This window comes from Eublepharis macularius, chromosome 17 (genome assembly GCF_028583425.1).
Source record: "Eublepharis macularius isolate TG4126 chromosome 17, MPM_Emac_v1.0, whole genome shotgun sequence".
Classification (NCBI taxonomy): Eukaryota; Metazoa; Chordata; class Lepidosauria; order Squamata; family Eublepharidae; genus Eublepharis; species Eublepharis macularius.
In genome coordinates this window covers 15,181,724-15,207,268 of record NC_072806.1, presented here as the reverse complement: position 1 = coordinate 15,207,268, position 25,545 = coordinate 15,181,724, and the positions used below count along the sequence as shown (strand labels likewise).

Sequence of the window (25,545 nt, the reverse complement as noted above, 5' to 3'; positions counted from 1 at the left end):
GTGTGGCACATGCAAATCAGTTATGCTAATTACACATTTCCGGTGATGTCAAGGGTGAGGCATATGCTAATAGGTTATGCTAATGAGTTATGCTAATGAGTACCTCCAGCTCTTTTTCTACAAAATGACCCCTGCTTCTGACAAATTCCTGAAAGAAGCAGCACCTGTCCCAAGACTGTAGTGTCATCAGGATGACAGGATTTCCTCCCCGCCTCCAATTTCTCTGCACAGAAGTGAAGCAAGGCTGTGACTTTATTAGATTCTGATATCCTGGATTATCCCCATCAATTTGATAGCATTTGAGCAGTACAAATGGCTTCACAAATATGTATTTAGGACAATTTCACATGTCAGTACCTATATCCTTTTTAAAAGATTTATTTAGTTTCACACAGTCTGATTCATTCCAAAAGCTTGAGGCAGATAAAAAAGTCATATATTAAAATATTGAAATTTTACTCTTGATTCTAAACCTGGCATGGCTGATACAAAAAGGGAGACTACAAAGTTTCCAGCCAGGTTCTCCTTCAGGCTGCAGCTGTGGTGAGGCTCCATGGGTGTTTTTAAGAATTATTTCTTAAAACCATTTTTTTTAAACAAACACCAAATAAAAGGTGATCACCCTATCAATGACTTATCCTACTATATAAAAGAGTAAGCGTGTTCCAGACAACTCACTTCCTACCCTGGTGTGCCACCAGAGGATGCCGCTGTGGAGGGAAGCCCAGGCAAGGAAGCCTTATCCTCCAGAGAGCGCACCGTGGCGGGAAGCCCAGGCTGGGATCAGGATGGGAGTAGGTGGCAATGCCCGCTTTCACCCAGAAGGAATCAGAAGCGGAGGAAGTGGCAATGCCCTCCCCCCTTCACCCAACAGGGATCAGTCACGGAGGAGGAGGCAATGCCTGTTGCCCAACCTCCTCTTTCTAGAGCCTGTTGTATTTTTCCCACAATGGGCTTTGATGCTAGTGCAATATATTTCACAAATACAAAAGAGTCAATAATCACATCAAAAGCATGGGGTTAATTTAATACAAGCTGTAAACCCTCAAAGATTTTTGAGAAGCTTTTCATTTTCCTCGTCCCATCTATTTTCCTTTTTCCTTTCCCTGGCAGCCCCCATAGTCTCTTCCCTTTCCTGCCTCCTTTTTTCCTTCCCACTCACCAGTCAACCTAATTTTATCTGTCCCTCTCCTTCCCTTTTCCTAGCAGCCTTTCCATTGGAACAGCCTGGCCCGGTTGCATGGTGCCACCGGGCCAGGCCCAGTTGTGTGGTGGGGAACCCATAAGGACTTGCGGGGGCGGGGGGAGAACAGGCTTCTCATTTCTCCCTCCTCCACTATTTCCTCTTTTCCTCCTCCTGGCAACTCCCACAGCCTCAACTTTCTCGGCTTCCTTCTCTCTTTCCCACCCACCTACATTTTACCTGCCTCTCATCTTCAGCTATATTTATTATTTATTTACTACAGTTATATCCTGCCTCTCTCTACAATGGGGACCCAAAGCAGCCATTCTTCATTTTATCTTCACAACAAGCCTGTGAGGTAGGTTAGGTTGAGAGTATGTGACTGGCCAAGGCCGCCCTTGAACGGGGACTCAAACCCAAGTCTCTCAGATCATAGTCTGAAACCTTTACCGCACCACACAGGCTTTCATGTGGTGGCTGCTGTTGCAGTAATGAGTTCCTGGACCTGGGTAAGTTGTATGGTATCAAAATTTTGAGTGGTTGCTTCCAATCCTGGCCCTGATGAGTTCTCCCTCAAAGGCCCTGGAAAGATACCCCCGGCATGCCTTTTACTGACAGTAGCCAAAGCTTCGGTGGCAATCTGGTTGCCTGTTGGCCTCTTTTATCCCTGTTTATGCTCATTTTAGAGATGAGGCTGCTGGCTAGCCTAAGCTAGGCTTGACACCCCCCTGAACAGGACGGAGTTTTCCCTGACCCCACCTGCCGTATCCCAGCCTTGCTTACCTGGCCAGCCGGGGGGTGGCATGGAGGTGGAAGAAGCGTGTGCCTGAGCTCCCCTCCACAGAGTAATCCCAGTGCGCGCTGACTAAAAACCGTCCATTTGAAGGCAGTATTCACTTTCAGCGCTCACTTGTGCATCGTGGCTCCTTCTTTATCTTATTGAAAAATGACCAGGATGGAAGTAAGTGCCCCCTTTCTCCTTGATACTCCTTGTATCTGACAAAGAGAGCTCTGTCTCTCAAAAGCTCATACTCTGAAAATCTAGTTGGTCTTTAAGGTGCAACTGGACCTGAATTTTGCTCTTTGCTCTTTATAAAATCCTTACTTCCTTCCAAGCAATAAAAAAGACAGGATAGACCATGTGGATAACAGAGTGTAAGAAAAAAAGACCACATGAAAAGATATTTTTTTTGCAGTTTAAGCTGGAGTAGATCCAAGAAAGTCCCTTTGAATCCAATGCTGTACATTTATAATTTAGAGTCTTCAAATTGCCTAGCGTATATCATCTTGTTGCTATCCTTACAACAATCCTTCAAGGTAGGCCAGTTTCATTATACCCTGATTACTGATAGGGGAAGAAATACTATTGGCCCAGGGCCAGTCAGTGAGATAAGAGATTGCAGCTTTGGGGGTTCACAGCGTCAGCCTCTTAAGCAGCTGCCCCACTGTAGATGAATCCTGCTCTTTCGCTGGTGCCCCCCCCCCATGTCCGGTACTGGAGTCTGAAATGACATCACTCAAGACAACAGATAAGGAAGAGAAGCTGATTGTGAAGAAGAGAGAAAAGGGTTTGGTTGTGAAGAAGAGAGAGAAGCTGGAATGTTCATGGTGGGGTGGAGATTCTATATATTGTCATTGCCTTTGTGCCTTCACGGGAATTTACAGTTGGCATACCAACCTCTAGATGAGGCCTAGAGTTCATCTGGAATTAAGTTAATTAATTAAGTTACTTAATTAAATTAAGGGAACTCAGTTGAGATGTGATGCCATAGAGTCCACCTCTGGGATCCGTCATTCCCTTCAGGGGAACTCATCTCTAATGCCCGCAGATCAGTTGTAATTCTGAGGCAACTCAAGGCCTTTCTTGGAGGCTGTGAATGCTAGGTGTCTCTATGGTATACCATAGAGTCTAAGAGAAATAGAAGGCCCAGAATAACATCACCTCTCCACAGAGCTCCCTCCTGTCCCGCCACCCCTAAGGAATTTATCAAGCTGGATTTGGTAGCCCTATTTACACTATCCAATTTTTTAAATTATCCTCAAAATGTTGTTACCTGCCCATACCACGACATGCCATGTTGTTGTTTTTTTAACCAGGTCTCTCTCTTTAGATAAAAGGAGACATTTTGATTGCTAATTATGTAATTAATTATTAATCCCCACTTCTAATCAACTGAAAGCTGTTTCAAGCAATAACGGAACAGAATAAAAAGAAATATCAATGACAACCAACGCAATCATTTAAATGAATTGGAAATCTTCCTTCATCCCGCATTAAATCACTAAGCAATGTTTCCACCCTGATGTGAGAGAAAAGGGTCTTGTATAACTATGATAATCTACACAGAGGTTAAAAAACAAGTAAGCACAGTCAGATGACGGAGATTTACTCAGTTGCATCTGTGGAACCTAGGCAAAGCGTTTTCATGAAAAGCCCTGGGGTAGCTGGCTGAGATCAGAGAAGTGCGTGTGTACGAGGGTGATCTTGCTACAAAAAAGTGCACTCTAGGCAAATGTGTCAAAGATCTGGTGATTTTTAAAAAAGGGCTGAAGAGAAGGTACATACCAGGAAATAGAACATGGCGTCTGCCCTGCCCCCAGGAAGTATAACAGACTTCGGCCGGTCAGCAGGAGATTTCAAACCATTTCTCAGACACAAAGGCCACAGGAATTAGATGCCGATCAGAAGAGGAGGGTCTGCAGCGAGCAGAAAAATGGACTTGCACGGGCCCGTACGTGACATACAGGAAGCAAGCCTAGGTAGGCCTGCAGCCAAAAATCAGCTTTTATCATAATATATTTTTAGGGCAGGGGGAGGAATGAAGGTTAAAATAATGCTTTGAATGGTTGTATTGGTTTCTGCATGTGAGGACTTTGTAAAAGGAGTAAAGAACCCACCCAACCATAAAATAAAATATGTCGGTGCATTAGCAAAAACATGAATTGTTACACCAAGATGTGTCCAGTGTAGCCCCATGACTGTAAACAAGAAAATAAAGGTTTTTTCCCCCCTCTCTCTAGCTCTTGCTTTGTACTTGTCGAACCTGTAGGCCTCGGCATAGCTTGCATGTACCCTACAGTTTCCTCAGCCAAAAAGTGAATTTCGTTGGGGAATATCCTGAAGGATTGTACAGAGACCAATAATTCCCAGCAAAGCATCACCTTAAGACAAAAATCATAATTAAAAAAAAATTAGCAATGAACCCTGTCCAGCCAATGCACACCTGCTGCCAAGGAACAATACAGACAAAGAGGGATGAACATGGAAAAACATGGATGAGTAAGTTCCCCACAGTTCACAGAAAGGACGGGGAATGTACAGTTAACACATATCTTTAAAATCGCCACCCCGTAGCTACCCTGGCATTGGTTGGCTGGGGCTCATGGTCAAAGAGCACAAGGACAGACACTCAATGAAATGGTTTGAAAATCCTTGCCAATTATCTTCCTACCAGGAAGCCCATCAAACATGGCACCAAGCCAACATCCATAGCAACCCCTCGCAGATTTCCAGAGACTGTTGTTTTTGAATGGTTTGCTTCTAACACTGTTTTTTTGTGTGTGTGTGCTTTGGAGGCAGGAGAGGGGAAGGGGGTTGGCAGAATCAGTGTCCCTTTTTCCGCCTGCAGATTGGTTCCGAAGTTTGGACCAAAACTAAAAGTTGAGTTACTAGGTTTGCTTTGGAACAGGCTTTTTTTTTTTTTTGCATGCAAGCATTTTTGGTTGAAAAATCACCGCACTCGTCATTAGCCTGAACTGTTCAGGTCTTCACAAATTTTGCAGGATCGAGCCTCTTTTAGCCAAGGGGAAAAAATAGTCTCAGCATTCCCAAAGCATGCAAACTTATGTAGCAATGAGTCGTATTTTTTAGCATATCTGGAGACAGGCAGAGTCGGACCAAATTGAAACATTATCTTTGTGGCATAGTTGTTACTTTTCTATGGGTTACATCAGTAAGGTCAAGTTTGGGATCTTGTGAGTATTCTTGCATGAGAAATGTAGCAATCAAGAATCCCGCTTTATTCAGAACTTCAGGCTTTATCAGTGGGAGCTGACCTCAGAGTTATGGCAACCATGCTGCAAAGGTAACATGCAAATTGGACCTAAAAGAATAGAGGGTGCTCAGGGACAGACAGGAGGAAGCTAATTGACTGAAAAGAAAGCAGTGCTTCTCGAGTGGTTCTCAGCGTGACCAACCAGCAGTGCCGTAGAGAAAAACACAACCCATGGGATCTCAACCATAAGGCCAAATCAAGGCACCCAAATCTGCACTGGGGAGGGTTCCAGAGAAGATCTAGTTCCTCTGTGGTGTATCACAAGCCCTGTATTTTAGTAATCATGATTTAAACACACACACATACAGATGTACAACAGTGACGAAAAACCTCAGAGCCACATGCAAATCGGCCCTTTAGAAGCAGACAAAGATTTCATGGTGAACAAAAGCTACTTTGTCACGAAGCAGCCTTTAATTGGATGGACGTTCCATACAGAAAACAAATAACACAGATCTGGGGCTCTGAATCTCACGGGATATCTCTCCGGCCCTTAAGGTGTGTGATTCAATTTCAAGCCAGGTAGGGGTCAGTGGTTTGTTTGTTTGTTTGTTTGTTTGATATGCACTCCCTTCTCACATGGATCGAATTGCAAAACTCGTCTTAGTTAGACTTGTTGGACTAAACCTCTAGATTGAGGTGTAGATGGAGAAAGTGGAGGGTAATTGGATGGCCCGAGAGATCTTCAGTAAGTAAAGAAACAATTTGTCGGTGAATCCCTCATGCAAAATTAGGCAAAGCCTTAGAAGGTGATATCCCTCTAGATAGATAAACACTCTTCAAGGTGGTGTTACATGTAACTCTGAGGTACGTGGGATGGAACGTGAGGTGGGGAGAAGAGGTCTATCCTCTGCTTGCTGAATCAGTCATGGCGTCCCAAAAACTGATCTGGAGTAGGGGTGTGCACCTGAAAAAAATTCGGGTTTTCCACTTTGGGTTTACCCAAAGTGGGAAAATGGTTTGTAATAGCCTGAAACTCGAAGCAGCAAGCCACTTCGGATTTGGGTATTTAAATTGCTTCGGTATGATTTGTAAAGATTTGGAGCATATCGAAGTGAGGGAAGAAGCTGTCTCCCAGCCCCCACTCTGCCCCCACCCCACTTAGCCCCCCGTCCCCCACCCCAACCCCACTTACCTGTCTGTGGAAGGCCGCAGCTGCTGCCTCTGCCGCTGCAGTGGCCAGCTGGGCAGCAGGGAAGGCCAGAGCCAGTGCCTCTGCCACCTATGCCACCTACGCCACCGCAGTGGCCAGCTGCGTGGTGGGGAAGGCCGCAGGCACTGCCTCCGCCACCTGCGCTGCCACCTGCTCTGCCACCTTGGCTGCCTCCAGGAAGAACCAGGTAAGTGGGGTGGTGGGAGGGAGCCCTTTAAAAAGGCTCCAAATCTTCACAAAGTGACCTGAATCACTTTGAGAAGTTTTGATTTGGGGTTTCCAAATCAGGGCCAGGAAACCCGAATCTTTATGGATCGGGTCCAATTCAGGCATTTTTCCTGAATCAGAAACCTGGAGCGCACACCCCTAATCTGAAGTGCCAAGGAGGAGTTCCTCCAGCACACAGAAGCCGCTGCTTGTACTTCTCTTTGAAGGCCTGCCTTGTGTTTTGGCAATTCTGTTTCGGCGGAGTGGCTAGAATTACATTTCCATGGTGAATGATAATGCATCCCTGATCTGACCACCTCGTTTGCCCAACCATTCTCTAAGCCAGTGCAAGGGCGTGGTTGGAGGGTGGAGAAACATTTTATTCTTTTCACATAATCATCACACACACATCTCAGAATGATCACAACTGTAATGTCTGCATGCCTTCACAATTACTGCCCAGGGTATCACCAGAGATGTCCACAGTGACCTTCGACCCTGGCATAAGAGCAAAATCATTGGGTGGAAATCAGTAGACTTCATAGGGTTGCCAACCTCCAGGTGGTGGCTGGAGATCTCCCAAAATTACAACTGATCTCCAGGCCACAGAGATCAGTTCCCCTGAAGAAAATGGCTACCTTGGAGGGTGGACTCTGTGGCATTATACCCTGCTGAGGTTCCTCCCTAAACACTGCCCTGCCTTGGCTCAACCCCCCAAACCTCCAGGAATTTCCCAACCCGGGGCTGGCAACCCTACATCCTCTGTCCATTTTGCACAGTCTTGAACAGGCAAACACAATGTTTGGGAAGAACCAATTCAAACATTTCCAAGGGGGTAAATATACAAACAGAGACTGATCTCTGAGTCAACATTAAACGTAGAAGGATTCAACTATAGACGCAAGTCCCTTACCTATTTCCATTGAAGGACGTCTTATAATCCCCTGGAGGAAGTATCGTCTCCTCGGTATACACCGGCACTGATGTCCTCACACATTCATGGGAGCACTGCAGTGTTTCATTGTAGGCCGTGAATATGTCCAAGTTACTTGGCACTCTGGCCGGAGTGAAGTCCGTCAGATTCTGACAACTCTCTTCCTGTTGGTTTATTTTGCGCTGGTGGCTGTTTCTCCTGGTGTTTCCACTTTGTGCGCAACTGAAAGCAAAGAGAAGGAGAGCGGTTAGAAGTGCAATGGCCCACTGGCAGCCAACAGGGATTTTATGCTAGGAGGGCAATCACACACACACACACACACACAAAGGAGGGCGTGACCTGCCTGGCAATTACTGCCACTCCCCACCAGCATTTCAGAAGTGGGGTGGGGAGATGGGGAGAAACGGGAGGGCGGCAACACTTCTGGAGTAAAACTGGAAGAGATGTCATGGCGTTGGGGTGATGCTCTAGGATTTGCTCCAACAAATTACCCCTGTCCCTGCTCCCCAATTCCTCCTGGCAGGTTGCCAGCTACAGTTGGCCACCCTAATTTCTGTACTCTTCATGGAGCTTTGGAAATTGCCTTTGGAAATTGTCTGGAAACTTCAAAATGTGGTAGCCAGACTATTGTTGGGAGCTGGATACAGCAATTGTACCACCAATGTATCACCCAAGATCTGCACTAGCTGCCCTTCTGCTTCTAGGCACAACTCTAAGTGCTGATTCTCACATTTAAGCCTGAATGGCTCAGGACCAGGGTACTTGAAGGACCATATCATCCCATACGATCCAGCCCGCCCGTGAAGAGACTCCGGTGGCCACTAGAGATGGGGCATTTTTAGTACTGGCACCTCACCTTTAGATAGGTTGCCAACCTCCAGGTGGAACCTGCAGTTCTCCCACAATTATAATCAGGGCTCATTTCAAGGGGGAACACACAGGAACGCAGTTCTGGCAGTTCCCCAAGAAGGTCACATGTCAGGTGGCCCTGCCCACCTGACTCTTGGCCTTTTGGGGCCTGTTTTGGCCTGGATTGGGGCTGAAACGGCCCAGATAGGGCATCTGACGGGTGCTGGCTCACTCTCCCACTCAGCAGCAGCCTGATCCTGACCATTTTGGGCCCCTTTTTGGCCATTTTCAGCCCCTTTTTGGCCATTTTGGCCCCAATTTTGTCCCTGAATGGCCAGGATTGGGTCCAAAACAGCCAGGAGAGGTGATGTCAGGGGGTGTGGCATATGCAAATCAGTTATGCTAATGACACACTTTTGGTGGTGCCAAGGGGCATGACATATGCTGATGAGTTGTGCTAATGAGTTATGCTAATGAGTTCCTCCAGCTCTTTTTCTATGAAATGACCCCTGATTATAATTGATCTCCAAACTACAGAGATCAGTTTCCCTGGAGAAAATGACAGTTTCAGAGGGTGGAGTCTATGGAATCACGTCTTTATTAAACTCACTCTCATCCTCAAACGCCTTCCTCACCGTGCACTGCCCCCAAATTTTCTGGAACTTCCCAACCTGGAGTTGGCAGCACTAAGCCCTTCCACTTGAGGCTCATATAATGGCTGTCTGTCCTTTAAGTGGCAGGCCGAAGCAATCCCACCCTGCCCCACAACATTTATTTAGGCTTTTAAGACTTTTTTAAAAAGGTGTTTGATAGTTTGCTTTTAGCCTGAAAGCAGATTTAGGGATACTATTTTTGGGTTCTCAGTTTGATATTGTTTTTATGGCCATGACTTGTTTTTAGTAGCTGGCTTTTAATATTGTTTATATTGTTAATTACTGTTGTAGTTTCTAGATACTGTTTTTTTTCTTGTGAGAGACCTTGAGCACATCTCTGGAAAGGCGGCACATAAATTCCCTAAATAAATAAGATTTCATTCCCTCTCAAAGCTTCGCTCCTTTAATGAGGGTTGTTCCAACTACAGGACTAGTGGCATGGAGAATATTGTGGCCCTCTGTATATGAAGATGATGGCTGGGAGAGGAAACACCGATTCCTGAGAGAGGGATCTCTATTATTCCCCCCTAATTATACCTGTGATTTCAAATTTAATTATCATTCTCAAGTATCTGAAAAACATTGCCCTCAATCAAGCCACTGGGCTTGTGCTATATTTTATGCATGTATTTATTTATCTAGCATAATCAAATCTGAATTTTAAATACGGGCTTTTATAATTAAGGGGAAATTACTGATGTTAAGTGGTATGCCCATGTGTGTGAGAAGAACACAGAGCTTTGTGTCTGGAGAAGGATTTCAGCATGTTCTGTACCTTCAAATTCTTTCCCTTTTTATCTCAGAAGAAGAGAAGGCTGATCTCGGATCTTCTCATCTTACTTTTGTGCTGCAGAGATGCTTAAGGATACATGAAGCTTCTCTGCAACTTTGAGAAGTCCTGCATAGGCAGTGCAGGGACATGAATGTACATGGAGGTGGGAAGAAATTACGATTCCGTCAGGAACCAATATCCCAAAGCAGAAGGGTGTCAGTTATAGAAAACACAAGCCTCTCTGGTCCCCGAGTGCTCTTTGCTGCTGACAAGCCCTGATTTTTTTCTTTAGAAAGGGGCAGGTTGCCATACAGGGGGACTCCTGTATGCCATGGAGTCCACCCTCCAAAGCAGCCATTTCCTCCAGGTAAACTGATCTCCCCGGAGATCAGTTATAATTCCAGGAGATCTCCAGGCCTTGCCTGGAGGTTGGCAAAATCAGTTCAAGACAATGTTCTTCCAGGACACTCCATGAAAACTCAGAGGGAAAAAATGAACATACTAACACATGAAACTTCCTTCTACTGAATGAGACCTTTGGCCCATCAGGGTCAGTAGCGGTTAAAAGCGTGGGACTCTAATCTGGAGAGCCGGGTTTGATTCCCCATTCCTCCACTTGAAGCCAGCTGGGTGACCTTGGGTCAGTCACAGCTCTCTTGGAGCTCTCTCAGCCCCACCCACCTTCCTCACAGGGTGTTTGTTGTGGGGATAATAATAACATACTTTGTAAACTGCTCTGAGTGGGCATTAAGTTGCCCTGAAGGGCAGTACATAAATTGAATGTTGTTGTTGCTGTTGCTATTGTCTACTCTGACTCGCAGTGGCTCTCCCAAGTCTCTGATGTCTTTTTCATCACCTGTTACCTTTTTAACAGGAGATGCTGGGATTTGAACCTGGGGTTTTCTGCATGTGAAGCGGATGCTCTTCCAGTGAGTCATGGCCTCACTCCAAGAACTGGGAAGTATAAGGATCTGGGGACTTGCCTATCACTAGTAATTACCCAGATTCTGCACTCTGTCATGTTCTGTTTTGTACCTAACTGGGGAAGGAAGCAATATTTCAAGCCAATCTAAACTACAAATTTGAACTGGTTTGTTTTATTTAAAAAAAAATGTATATGCTGTCTTTCCACCCAAATCGGGTCCCCAAAGCTGCAAACAGGTATTAAAATATTTAAAACCTGAAAGCAACATTTAAAATGTATATATGAATGCAAATAAACATATGGGCAACCCTGACCTGGATAGCCTAGGAAAGTCTGATCTTGTCAGATTTCAGAAACTATGCGGGGTCTGCCTTGGATAGTAATTGGATAGTAATCCAGTGAAGACCAGGGTTGCAGAGGCAGGCAATGGCAAACCACCTCTGTAAGTCTCTTGCCACGAAAACCCCACCAGGGGTTGTCATGAGTCAACTATGACTTGAGGGCAAGATTTCATTTCAAACATATAGACATATAAACAAACACACAGGCAGACAGAAAGGAGGGCCAATAAGAGCTTACTGGGGTATGTCATATGAAACAGAAAAGTCTTCGCCTGTTTGTGGAAACAATGGCGTAAGGAGACAGGCGAGCTTCCTCGGGGAGAGAGTTCCAAAGTTTCACTGTCTTGACGTAGGGTTGCTAACTCTAGGTTCAGAAATTCCTCAAGATTTGAGGGTAGAACCTGAGGAAGGAAGGATTTGGGGAGGGGCATCACTTCCGCAGGTTATAATGCCGTGGAGTCTACCCTCCAAAGCAGCCATGTTCTCCAGGTGAACTGATTTCCCCTGGAGATCAGTTGTAAATCCCGGAGATCACCAGGCTGTGCCTGGAGGTTGGCAACCCTAGAAGACATCTTCCAAACAACTTCTTCCCAGGAAGCTGTGAAGAGGAATGAGCTGGGAGAAGAGAGAATGCTTTCTAGCCCTTTTGGACCCAAAGATACAATTCGAAATATTTAAGTAGTATCCTGCCCAATCATTTCTTGACAAACAAGCCTGCTGCCACCTTCCACGATTCTAGCCAACGAGAGAAGGCACAGCTATGATTGATGCTTTTGCAGCAGATTCTTTTCACCAATAAGCTTTTCTGCTGATGGAAAGGAAGTATTGGCACATCCTGACATGAACCTACAGGCTGGGAAAAGAAGAGTTTTCCGCTGTTCCTTTCCCCACAAATCACCAGGAGGAAAATTTCCAAATCTCCTGGGCAGTTGGCAACGGGTGCACCAGCTCTTTAGCCAGCCCATTTCGCAGTTGCTTTTTCAAGCCAAGAATTCTACTGCTCCATTATTCCTGGTCTTTTTATGTGAAACAATGGTGATTTTCTATGCCATTTTCTCTTGCTTACCCCACCTGGCTTTGCCAAATCCAGATTGGAAAATTCCTGGTGATGTGGGATGGAGACTGAGGAGGGCGGGGTTTGGGAAGGGAAGGAAACTTGGTGGGCTATAATGACAGAGTCCACCCTCCAAAACAAGCAGTTCCTTCAGGGGAATTGATCTCTGCAGTCTGGACACTAGTTGTAATTCCAGGAAGTCTCCAGGCCCCTCCTGGAGGTTGGTAACCCTAATCCTAACATCTGAGTCGTTTGGGGCAAGCCTAGCAGCTCCTCCTACTGGCCACTTGTTATAACTGCAAGCATCTCCAAACAGGAAGAATTGAAACACCGCCTTTAGCAGAACTGCCTTTATAGACAGGCATTTGTTCTGTTTTTGTTTTGTTAAATAGCTGCTTTCGTTCTGCCTTAATTCCACTTTTTTTATATGAAAGGAACTCTGGGCCTACTGCGTTGCAGGATTAAAAGGCTAATCATTCCCATTTAAGGAACGGTTCCTGTTTACAGAAATAGAAATGTTCCCTAATGTGATTAAAATTATAATAATTCCCTACAATTTTTTAAAAGTTAGATTCATTGTTTCACAACAATGGCAAAGTAATTTGCTTTTGTAATTAACTCAGGTATGAAACCTGTTGTTGATTAAAGACTTGGTTGTTGTAATGAAGTTAATGCTTTCAAAATACTTGTCTGTCTAAATGTTTCACCATCAGCTGAACCGAGATCCTTATCCCTGATTCCCTCCCTTCCCCCCTGCTCTGGAAGCTTCCTTATATCCACATGTAGTTGACTCCTGCCTGTCGAGTTTGGCGTTGTCTGCTCTGACTGGCAGCAGCTCTCCAGGTTCATAGGTAAACATCATTCGTATCACCTGCCACCTGCATACTTTCATCTGAAGATGCTGGGATTGAACTTGGTATCTTCTGCAGATGCTCTACCAGGAGTCATTTCGTAGAAAAAGAGCAAGAGGAACTCATTAGCACAACTCATTAGCATGACTCATTAGCATATGCCACACCCCTTGCCGTCACTGGAAGTGTGTCATTATTATAACTGATTTGCATATGCCACACCTCCTGACATCACCTGTCCTGGCTGTTTTGGACCCAATCCTGGCCATTTGGGGCCGAAATTGAACCCAAAATGGCAAAAAGGGGCTGAAAATGGCCGAAAAGGGGCACAAAATGGTCAGGATTGGGCCGCTGCTGAGTGGGAGAGTGATCCACCACCTGTCAGAGGCCCGATCCAGACTGTTTCAGCCCCAATCCAGGCTGAAACGGTTCCTGCGCGTTCCCCCTCAAAATGAGCCCGGTGCTCTACCACTGAGCTATGGCCCTCCTTTTCCTGTAGGTGAGGCTGAGAGCCGCTTTCACCCCAACCATTTTGTTTTAATATATTGCATTTTTATCACGGTTCCTTCAAGAGGCTTGGCATGACAGATCTGGTTCTCCCTTCCTACCATTGATCTTCACAACAGCCTTGGAAGGTAGGCTAGGCAGAGAAAAGAGCAACTGGCCCAAAATGAGTCACTGAGCCTCATGATGTAGCAGGGAATGGAATTCAGATTTCAGAGATCCGAGTGTGATACTCTAACCACTGCGCATCATTGTCTCTAGCAACCAGCTCCAGCAGCCACTGACCATTTCAGAAACTCTGCTTCTGAACTGTAGTCCCCACCATTATGGCTTGGCCCATTCTGATACCAGGGCAGAGTCTCCACTGTTGCCAAGTAGGCCCCCTCCCCTGCTTTAAGGCCTGCCATGAACTGTGTTAAAGTTTCCTGCATTGCTGTTTCACTGCTGCACAAAGATTGCTTTGCACGTGTGTGCTCTGATACACGTGTCAGTTTCCTGCCTGCGTGTCAATTACCCTGCTGCCGTAATAGACTGTGTAGTTTACTGACTCCATGTTTGGATAACTGCACAAAGGACTCTCTTTCTGGGCAGCCCTGCCCTGACCTGTATCTGGACTTCCCAGTGTGTGTTTGGACTCTGTTACAAGTGTGCCCCGTGCCTACATTGCCATCTGCCACGGACCGCGCCTGTTCCCTGCTTTGGACTGTGTTTTGTGTGCTGTTCCCCCTGCCTCCATGGAAGCCTGCCTCATATAGGCCCAAGCCGCTGCTAGCAGCCGGGCGCCTGCCGGGGAAACCTCCAGCGAGCCTGGCTAGGCGCTCCCTGGTCAGTTCCCGCCTGGAGCCTCCCGCGGGCCGGTCCCCGAGCTTGCCCTCGCTACCGGGCAACCTGCAAACCAGCCCCAGCTGTGCCCAGCCGGCATCCATGTTCCTAGGCAGCCAGAAGACCCTGGGAAGAAGACTGCTTTGGGAAGCCATTTCGGCGAAGCGGGCACACCACGTCCGCAGCGAGAGCCCCTCGCCCCGCTCTGCATATCTTAGGAGCCGCCCCGGAGAAGAACTAAGTGCCGACCATCCCAAGCACTTAGAGAATGCATCTCAAAGAAACCTCCGCATTCCAGAGCTGATGACATCAGAACAAGCCCTGTCCGCTGGAACATCCTTTCAGCCCACTTGGATTTCCCCCGCCCTCTTTTGTCCCCTCTTCCTGAGGTGTCACTTATCACAATCAGATTACCAAAGTGGCCCATCTAAGCCATTCAGTAGCCCATTAGAACCTTTGTTTTAATCTGTGAGAACCACCAAGTACAGCACCAGCCCCAGGGTACGTTTTGGGGTATTTAAGCTGGTCTCCCAGACCACTCGGTGCTTAGGCCATTCCTATCCAGACTTCCTTGCTGTCCGTCTGTGGTCCCAGTGCTGGCATTGGGCCACCCTCGCTGCTGCGTCTCTGCTTCGCTCCAGGATAAGTGAGTATTCCCCCTATCATCGTTGGGAACCCGCTAATGCGAACGTCTCTGTATTTCATACTCTGTATTTCCTAGATCTTGTGTGTTCCTTGTATGATTGTGCAAGTTAGGCTTACGCCACACTAAAATACACGTGTTTGGAACTTATTCGTTGTCTGCCTCTTTTTCACTAGAGTGTCTGGGATCGGGACCTCCGTATACATAGGTTATGATCCGCGCTTAATATTAAGTTACAGACTGCTATAGCTAATTCCCCATTATAATAAAGAGCAGTTCTGGTAACACCACTATCTTTGACTATTAGGTACAGAGTGCTATATTGTAGGGAGGGGGTCTCAGATGCTTCACTAGGGACCATAGACTTCACCACTATGTTGCCTTACATACTATCTGTTGCTTTAAGTATGTGCTCCTATGTGCTACCGGTGTCTCAAATATGATCCTACTAGGAAGTTATATGTTGTCTAATGTCATTCCGAGATTTGCTTATGCTCTGCTTCAGAATTTCTTCAATGCTGTATTGGATTCTTGCTAATGCGATGTCTTTGTAAACTTGTATTTATTTATCCTATGGTATTGTTTATGGAAATGTCCTTGATATTGACTGTACTAATCTCACACTATGTAATTTGCCTTCAGTGTCAAAGAGAAAGGCAGACTATAAATGACATAAAACAACTAGATAAAATAAATAAAATACATTTATGGGGTGCATTCTGCAACTGGTATCGTGTGAGTATTGCTGTTCATCTACAGGGAACAACATTGAAGACTTTCGTGTTTTGGAAACGGCTAGCAAAGCTTTCTTAGAGATCCTGAATTACGCCTTAGCAAAGGAAGAAGGAGGTCGGAAAATGCACACTGGCTTCCAAATGAGCTTTGCTCTTTAATTCTTTCTGACAAGGATTTTTCTGAACCACATTCCAATTTATTTGCTGACTCTGTATTTGATTGGGTCCAGTCACCATGAGGTGAGCCACAGAACCATCTGGGGCAAATATCATTGCGAGCCACTTCGGATTTGAACATGTTCCAAGCTGACGAGAGGCCCTTTAAGCTGTCCAGGAGAAAAACCAAGCCACCCCCCCGTCTTTCTTTCCTTGCTCCCCAATTTCCCCCGAGAGGTGCCAGAGTATTATAACAGCTTGCAAAGCTGACCTCAAAGTAGGTCAATTTGACTAGGAAAATAGGTAAAGGCAAGAAACCCCGGAGCAGAGAAGTAACCTATTTAACTATATGCATAGCTAAAACAAACGAAGAAAGGAGAGTCAATGAGGCCAGATGAGCACATGGGGGCTTGGAAATCCCAAGCAAGAAAAAAGACCTGCTTCTTGCAAGGATCTCGAAATATGCATGCCAAACCCATATATAGTCTCATCCCTTTTATTCTACCCTCCCCCTTTCTGTGTTGTACAACACAGCCCAAAGGAGGGAGGAGTGTTCTATGGGAGCTGTACGCATGCATCCTTTTGTACAAGATATGCACATGCAGTTGGGTGCACTGGTAAACCAGTGGAAAAAAGCAGAGTTGGCATCCCTGTATGTATGACCCCCCCCCCCCCCCGGGGATGTTTTCTAAGTATGCCTGTCTATTTGAGTGCACTGATGAAACAATACAAAAGTATCATCTTTATGAGACTGTGTCAAGATTCCTTTTGTGTGGAGTTTTACCATCGATCAGGAGCATTAGCACCACACAAAAAGACTCTCAATGCAGTTGCACATGCAATCACATTGAGATTGCTTTTTTGTAGTGTTTTACTGATGCATTCAGATGCATCAGTAACAAAAAAGTAGGGAAAGAAGCAAATGGAATGCAAGAAGGGATTATTGCGACTAATTGCCCATATCCCAATTCCTAAATTAGTTTTAGAAATTCTCCTAGTTATACCAGATACCAGATATTCCAAAAGAGTGGAATTTATGGCAGAAACAAATGATAGAATTAAAGAATGAAACAAGGAAAAATCCTCCTCTCTCTAATGTTGAATTAATTAACAGCAATCTTTTGTGGGATATGCTGCTCGAAGAATACGTTATCTCCCTTTTTCATCTGAAAAGTAACCCAGTATCCCTACTGACCAGGGAATAATACCCCCAACCACCAGATATTGGCAACCACCCTCTGGTCCTTACCAATTTTTTAAGACGAGCGTCGTGATCAGAGCAGCTATGACCATGATGAGAGAGACTGTGATGGTGATAATCTGATGGACAGCCAGACCTGTAGAGGGAATAAAAATAAAGGATGGAGATGTATATTGGGAACAAAACAAATCTTGGGTATGCTGTGAGAGACTCAACCTTGCCCACTGCAAGCCACTAGACCCTAAGTGGAGTGAGATATCCCGATTTCTAATGAACTGAATCCTCAGTAGTATATCACACCAAGCTTCCAGCGTCTGCTCTGGCTATTTGCTTCCAAACTCAGCTTGAAGTCCTGGTGATCTATAGATCACCTGATACGCTTATAGCCCACATGCCTCCCACCTTCTACTCCTCTAAAATCAATGAGGAATGCTCTCTAAAACACATCTGTGTGCTGGCCAGAAATGCAACCATGTGCAAAGAGACAATCTTAGAGTCTCTCTACACAAAATGCCTCAGCAGGTGTTTGTCAAGTGGAGAGAGACACAGGCTGAATCCACACACCCGCGGAGCATCCCAGCGATGTGCTAAATGTTCGCTAAACACCCGGAAGTGTAGCATCTTTCTAGTGTGATTTCTGAATCGCGCTAGAAAGACACTACACTTCCGGGTGTTTAGCGAACATTTAGCACAACGCTGGGACGCTCTGCGGGTGTGTGGATTCAGCCGCAATGTTAGCTGGGAAGCGTAGTTTCAGAGGGTTTGTTAATTTCATCTTTGCCCCATCCCAAGGCTCTGTCAATTTCACCTCTCTACGGGATAGTAGTTTTAAAAAGACAAAGCAGGCCCAGATAGCTCCTCGGAGGGCTTGTTAATTTCATCTTCGCCTCCCCAGAGGCTCTGTCAATTTCACCTCTCTACACAGGGAAGTTTCAAAAGACAGAGCAGATGGACTTCACAACCTGGAGAGATTATAACCTGGAGCGGTTATAATGGGCTGAAGTTTCCCTTCTGGCATTTCACAGCCCCTTCACACAGCTCCAGTATATAGCAAAGCCTTTGCCCTGCTGCCTGCTCTGTCTTTTTAAAATACCCTTCCTGGCTAACGTTGTGTCTCCCGACACGTGTTCTTCACATGTCAGATGTCTCGTGTAGAGAGACTCAGTCTTAGTGACCATCTTGGAATTGCTTCTCCCTGAAGCAGTGTAAGACTTTTTTTTTTTTTAAGAATTCAAAACTGATTTATTAGTGCCCCAGGATGGGGAAGAATAATAAGCATACATACTCTGAGTCATTCCTATGGGGTGGCTATAAGGCCATCGAAAGGCATAAATAAATAAATTGTTGCCTTTGTGCATGGATGTTCATTAGCACAATGCATAGCGGCTGATCTTCCATGAATCTGACTTATCCTTTTAAAAAAGCCTTCTAAACTGCTTTCCATCATTATCTCTTGTGGTGGTAAATTATACAAAGTCTGTTGTGTGAAGAACTACAAAGGCATCGGGGTCAGATAGACCCCAATTAGAGTGAACGATGGAGGGTATGGAGTCTTTCACATCCAAGGGACTTGGATCTAAATGACCCCCAAGAAGGTTTAAAAAAAAATCTCATTAAGCTACACAACCAATATTTTGGGTTGATGCAGTTAAGGAAGATCTCATACAGTAATACGCTTTACGGCATTTATATTCTTATTTTAAAAGATAACAGATTGCCCCCAAAGATGCTACCCAGTTTGTTTTTATTTGAGTGTGTTTCCCATAGGGAAGTCCTTTACTTTCCTTTGTTGGGCAGGCACTTCTTTCTACAGTCACCAGAATATCAATAGTGGTTTTTTTTTTAATCTAGTTTTAACCGAAAATGCTCAGAAGAAATAAACTAGCCAAGCAAGTAATAGCAAGAGCAAGTCTAAATGCAAGAAAGAAAAAGACATAATGTCCGGAGGAGGAGTTGCAAACCTAATACTGCATGTGCGTGAGCTCGCATAAACACACAATTACTTATATTGAATGTTCTGATGCCTTTGAAGTGTATGCTGTTTGGGAAACCCAAAACTTGGCTGAACAGTGGAGCATAAATCTAAATTGAAAGGCTGTGGGATGGAAGATGCAAGGCAGCAAAACTATGGACAAACAGGGAATGCCGTTCATCCAAACCTAGTCCAAGACCATTTTTATAAACTGCTTCACATTCGTGGGATCCCACTCCTTATCTTGGTGTGGGAGAATTCTCCCCAAGTGAGCCCACCAACTTCTTAGGAGATATGAAGTTAAGACAGGCACATGCTAGAAAAGACATGCTGAAATGAATCAAGACAGCACAAAGTTCATTTGTGTGTGCATGGGGTTTAGTGTTTCTCACTGGTTCTATTTAAAATTTGGCAGCCAATACCATCCTGCATTGGGATTAGGGTTGTCAGCTCTGCATTGGGAAATCTCATTGGGAGATTTGGGGGTGGAGCCTGGGCAGGGTGATGTTTGGGGAGGGGAGGGACTTCAGTGGGACATTATGCCATGATAGAATCCACCCCATGAAACTGTCATTTTCTCCAGGGAAACTGATCTCCATAGCCTGGAGATCAGTTTTAATTCTGGGAGATCTCTAGGCTCCACCTGCAGATAGGCGCAAAGTGCTGAGTGCTATTTCATATAAATACTATATAAATACGGTTCTACACAATAAATATCTAAGAGTCCTACAAACATCCATAAGCCATAATAAATAAGATTAAACAGACAGCCAACAAAGTCCATTCATGGTGATATGAAAAAAATCAGACCAAGAGTTTGTTGTAAGTTCTTTCTCTCTATAGGTGCATAGGGGCAATTTGTTCCCGCTGACACACATGAGATCTCCTATGTGTCAGAGTTCAGTGCACCCGAACTCTTACCTATTGTGTAGAACCATATTTATATGAAATAGCACTCAGCACTTTGCACTTAATAATTTATAAAATTCGTTATATTCTATTACCAGTTATGATTGCTCTTTACATCTTCTCCTGGTTGTGGGTTTCCACTTTTGGGTTTGGTCTGACTGACCGGGAGAGTTTCTTTGTCAGTTGCCCACCTGCAGATTGGCAGCCCTAACTGGGATCCTAGTAAGAGGAAGGATAGAGAACTCACCCCTTTCCCTCCATGTGCCTGCTTTGCAAGGACAAATCTGAATAGCCTACCAAAAGGGCCCCATTCCCCCGCCTGCCTCTTGGGAAGATCCCATGATTTAGGGCTACAGTCTCATAGAATGTCATGCAAACGTCACCCATAACCAGGGCCGTATTGTTCATAAGGCTGACTAGGCCAAAGCCTAGATCAGGGCTGTATTATTCATAAGGCTGACTAGGCCGAAGCCTAGATCAGGGCCGTCTTGTTCATAAGGCTGACTAGGCCAAAGCCTAGGGGCCCGCAGGGACTAGGGGCCCATCAATTTTTTTTTGCTGAGGCACACCCCCACATAAATTACAATTAATTGATTCTCTTATATAACCTCTATTAATAAGAAAATTAACTGCTTCCTTATTGAAGTGAAACAAATTGTCACTTATCTTAAAACAATTATCCATAAATTATATATTTTAATTTTATTCACTTCAAAATTTATAGTAATTGAACAATTATAGCCCCAAAATGTGCTTTCCTGAAGAATTCTGCTTTCGTAATAAAAATACTTTAAAAATTGTGGATAGAATTCTTCAGGAGACCCTCAAAATGGATATAGGGCTTTGTACTGTGGTCTAGTCCCTACTGTACCCAGGTCAGGCTGACAGTTGTAGTGGGGTGAAAGATTGAAGTGCCAGAGGGGGCCCTAAACACCTGAAAGCCCAGAGGCCCATCCATGGGTTAATACAGCCCTGCCCATAATAGTACATTTTGCTCACAGTAGAAACAGCTGTATCCCAGACTCCAGTTGCAGCTAGGGCTGCCAGACCCCCGGTGGGGGCAGGGGATCCCCCGCCCCCACTTACCTGGCCAGTCGGGGGGCGCACCTTCCATGTGCGCCCCCCTGTGGTGCTGTGCACCCCCGCGCACAGCAGCCCCAGGATCAGGCCTGTTTTGGCCTGGATCAGGGCCCCTGTGGAGCGCAGGAGCATTCCTGCGCTCCGCAGGGGCCCAGAACGGGCCGAATCCGTGCCAAAACGGGCCCAATCCATGCCTGTTTTGGCACAGATAGGGTCCATTTTGGCGGGGATTGGGCCCGTTGTGGGCCCCTGCAGAGCGCAAGAGCACTCCCACGCTCCACAGGGGTCCAAAATGGGCCCAATCTGCATCAAAACGGACCCGATCTGTGCCAAAATGGGTGCAGATTGGGCCCGTTTTGGCACGGATTGGGCCCGTTGTGGGCCCCCGTGGGGCATGGGAGCGTTCCTGTGCTCCTCAGGGGCCCACAACGGGCCAGATCAGTGCCCAAACAGGGGCTGCGTGATGACGTCACACCCAGAAGTGATGTCATCACGCTTGCAGGAGCGTGCGCTTCGCGCGTGCACACACAAGCTCCTCCAAGGTAAGACCCAGGCCCCAGTATCCCGCTGGGAGATCGAAGGGGCCTGGCAACCCTAGTTGCAGCCCATGGACCCCTATAGACAAGACTCATCTTTCAGCTTGTGTTGGGAGAGGTGGTTTTCAGGGCAGCCACCACACACAGTGCTTTTCCTATATCCCATTAGGTCACTGAATGCCTGATGGTTATTAGTTATCAGGTGATTGATCCAGAGTTCTATTTACACATGAATTATCAGAAATGCCAGGGATCTATCAGGGCATCCCGAACTCGAAGACATTCCCAATTATTTTCTTTTGCTTCATTCTCTGCAAGAAGAGTCTATTAAAACTGGTGCTTGCATCTAGAAATTACTAAATGTAATTTAGTAGACAGTGTGTGCAATGATGGGGGGACAGGGAATGAGTTATACCTCTAAAATATTTGGGAGGAGGCTCATGGCACACACTTTCTGGATACAAAGGTCCATCTCTAGTTTAAATGGTTGCTGCTGGGCTGGGAAGAATCTCTGCATGAAATCTTGGTAGCTTCCATCAGCTACCAGGCTAGTCGGATCGATGGTCAACTTGGTCACAGGCATCTTCCTCTGTTAAAAAGAGGCAGGTAACAGTGCGACACACTACAAGACTACGAAGATGTAACTGTTGACAGCTGACGGCTGTTGTGACAGGTCTTAACTTCCCAAGGATAGATGGGAAACGCCTTTTGCGCACCACTCAGGCAGAGAAGTGTCATAATAGCAGCTATTTTGCCGCCTGCATTTTTCTGTCTTGCAGCAGCACGCCATTGTCGGCAACAGTCGTTCACATTGATTAACTTCTATTCAGGCCATCAGTGATCTAACTTGTTCTGCTTAACACAGACAATTGTGCTCATTCCAAAGAATATTACAGCCCTACAAAATCTTTTCGTTTTAAAGTCAGATTCAAAACTAGCATTTTCAGTGGAGTAATTCCTTCCCTTGAAAAGTGTAGAAATTTGTCTTGTTTCAGCTCTGTTCAGTGCCATAGTTACTGTGGTCTGCTGGTACTACGGTGACATTTTCCTTTTTTTGACTACTGCTGCTTCCTCCTTCTCAGTTCAACCACAAGAGTTGACCCACTCCATCGGGGCTCATTGCCTGATAACATCATAAAAATACATAGCCAATCAGGGTTGGTCAAGTGAAGGCAGCACTGATGGTAAGCGAGGGCAATTTTTTAAAAAAATGTTTTCATGTTCATCACCTTGGGGATCCAATATGGGTAGCAAGATGGTATACAAATGTTTTAAATAAATAAGCTAGAAGAAGGAATAGGCATATATATTTGAAATGGGCCTACATCACTGAAAAGGAAGACATTTTTTCAGGAAAACATCAAAAATGTGAGAGTGAAGGATTCTGGGACTTGAGCCACATTCTTTGTAGCCTGGCTGTTCATTCTAGCTTCCCTCTTTCATTCTTGTTGCTGGTTGTGATTTACTCCCTGGCAACAGAATTGCTGTCGCAGAACTTCAATGAACAGTGGCTACTTGTTGGCAACCCCTGAATGGAGAAGGCCTAAATTCAATGCCCTCTGAGGCTCAGCACCAGTCTGTAGTGTACGCCACCCTCCCAATTGTCTCAGCACACTCGTCCACACTGCCTTGGCCCCGTCTTTCATCATGACTAATGAAAGTGCTGGCAAAAAAGTCACCTGCATGTGTGGCCACCCCCACCCCCCAAGTCATCTGATTGGTTGGCTGTCCCAGAAATATGCAAGGCCTTTATACAGCTACATGAGATGCCAACTTGAAGAGGGAAAAGGAAGTGTGTTGGAGGGAGTTGGAGCTTCATTGAGGAAATCTTCCTTTGCGCTCATATATCTCATGAAGTCCTAGGTAGATTTGCCAAACCTGGCTTGGGCAATTCCTAGCGATTTGGGAGGGGGGATTCTTGGAAGGACATAGTTTGGACAGTGGAAGAAACCACACAGGGATGTGACATCATAAAGTCCACCCTCCAAAGTTATCAAATCCTTGTGGGAAACTGATCTCTGGAGATCAGTTGTAATTACAGAAGAACTTTATGCCCCCACCTCAAAGTTGGTAACCCTAGTCCTCAAAACAGACAGTACTAGAAACTTGCATTCAGTCTGTACAAACTGTGTGTGAACATAAGTTAAGTTCTATACCAAAGACGCTCAAAATCTGCACTGAGAAACAGGGGGACACGGCACCCTGTATAAAGTATACATGTGCATCTAATGGATATAGATCAAGATGGGTAGCCATGTTAGTCTGTTTGTAGCAGTAGAAAAGAGTAAGAGTCCAGCAGCACCTATAAGGCTAACAATATTTGTGGTAGGGTATGAGCTTTCGTGAGTCACAGCTCACTTCTTCAGATACTGTGACTCACAAAAGGTCACCACAAGTTTTGTTAGTCTTATAGGTGCTACTGGACTCTTGCTCTTTTCTACAAGTGCATCTAATGTTGCTGATGAGCTACAGACCGTTTTTTTTAATGAAATCTAAAATTATTGACTACTAAATTCCCCATCCAGTACCATGGTTTTTCTCCCATTCAACAGTTTGTAGAATAGGGTTGCCAACTTTCAGATGTTGACTGGAGATCCCCCAGAATTACAGCTGATCTCCATACTACAGAGATCAGTTCCCCTGGAGAAAATGGCTGCTTTTGAGGGTGGACTCTATTGCATTTTACCCTGCTGAGTTCTCTCCCCTCCAAAAAATCCATCCTCTCCAGGCTCCACCCCCAAATCTCCAGTAATTTCCCAAACTGGAGTTGGCAACCCTGGTGTGGAATCATTATACACACACACACACACATACCCCTTGCATTCATTCATTCATTATTTGTATTTAAAGATGACTTCTGGCTATCATGGCTTCCAAGGTCATCATGACAAATGAAAACAAATGAAACAAAACACATGAAAACAATTGACAATTTTAAGTAAACCAGTCTAATAACAGTAAGGCAATCAAAAACAAGGTGAGAGAATAAGAAAAAATGTTTCTAGCCTTTATGACATGCTCAAAAGGATGCAGGTGATTCTAGCTACCATTTCAAAAGCCAGAGAAGCCGCTAAATAAAATCTCCCTTGATGTGGAGGGGCAGGCTTCAGTGCCTGCATCTTTTCTTTCCCACAACAAGGAAAACCAGATTATGGAAGCAATTCTACACCAGTCTATTGGGAAGTAAGTCCAATTTTTTTCAGTGGGGATAACTCCCTTAGAAGTGTTCTTAGGATTTGCAACCTATGTTATGCAAATAGAAAAACTGCTGGATTGTATTTATTTATTTATTCACATTACTTATAGTCCACCTTTCTCACTGAGACTCAAGGCAGATTACACCGTGTCATTCAATATGATCGACAGCTGGCAGATTCAATAAACAATCCCATAAGGTATAGATCACAGAAACTGATAAACAAGCAGGAATCTGATACACAGCAGAAATGAAACAAAATGTTTGACATCGGCATAATAAACGACAGAAACAGAGAATGCAAAGTAGTATAGTCTACGGTCCCTATCCCTTTAGTGAAGCAACACTTTGAACTACAGTTGCCAACCTCCAGGTGATGGCTGGAGGTCTCCCAGAATTACAACTGATCTCCAGGCCACAGAGATCAGTTCCCCTGGAGAAAATGGCTGCTTTGGAGGGTGGACTCCATGGCATTATACCCTGCTGAAGTCCTTCCCCTCCTAAACCACACCCTTCCCAGGCTCCACCCCCAAAATCTCCAGGAATTTCACAACCCAGATACAGTAGCCCTACTTTGAACCATTTCCTTAAATTATAGTCTTGTTATCTGTGTAAAAAGCCTGAATAATTTGCTTTTGCATAGTTTACGGAAAGCAAGAAGAGCGGGAGCTTTCCCAGCTCCTTCAGTTAAGCCATTCCATAAGATAATAATAATAACATTCGAATTATATATCACCCTTCAGGACAACTTAATGCCACACTCAGAGCGGTTTACAAAGTATGTTATTATTATCCCCACAGCAATCACCCTGTGA

General features: G+C 45.2%; 1 protein-coding gene across 1 annotated transcript in view; it reads right to left on the bottom strand.

Moving 5' to 3' along the window:
- Positions 1–3,807: 3,807 nt before the first annotated feature.
- The window catches only part of AJAP1 (adherens junctions associated protein 1), an 81,822-nt gene continuing 60,084 nt past the window's right edge, over positions 3,808–25,545 (bottom strand). Inside the window, exons 2-4 of the mRNA XM_055001899.1 lie at positions 17,086–17,173; positions 7,512–7,754; positions 3,808–3,880 (exon numbers count right to left, since the gene is read on the bottom strand). Of these exons, the coding sequence (XP_054857874.1) occupies positions 3,808–3,880; positions 7,512–7,754; positions 17,086–17,173 (404 nt within the window). The remainder of the gene's footprint in view (positions 3,881–7,511; positions 7,755–17,085; positions 17,174–25,545) is intronic.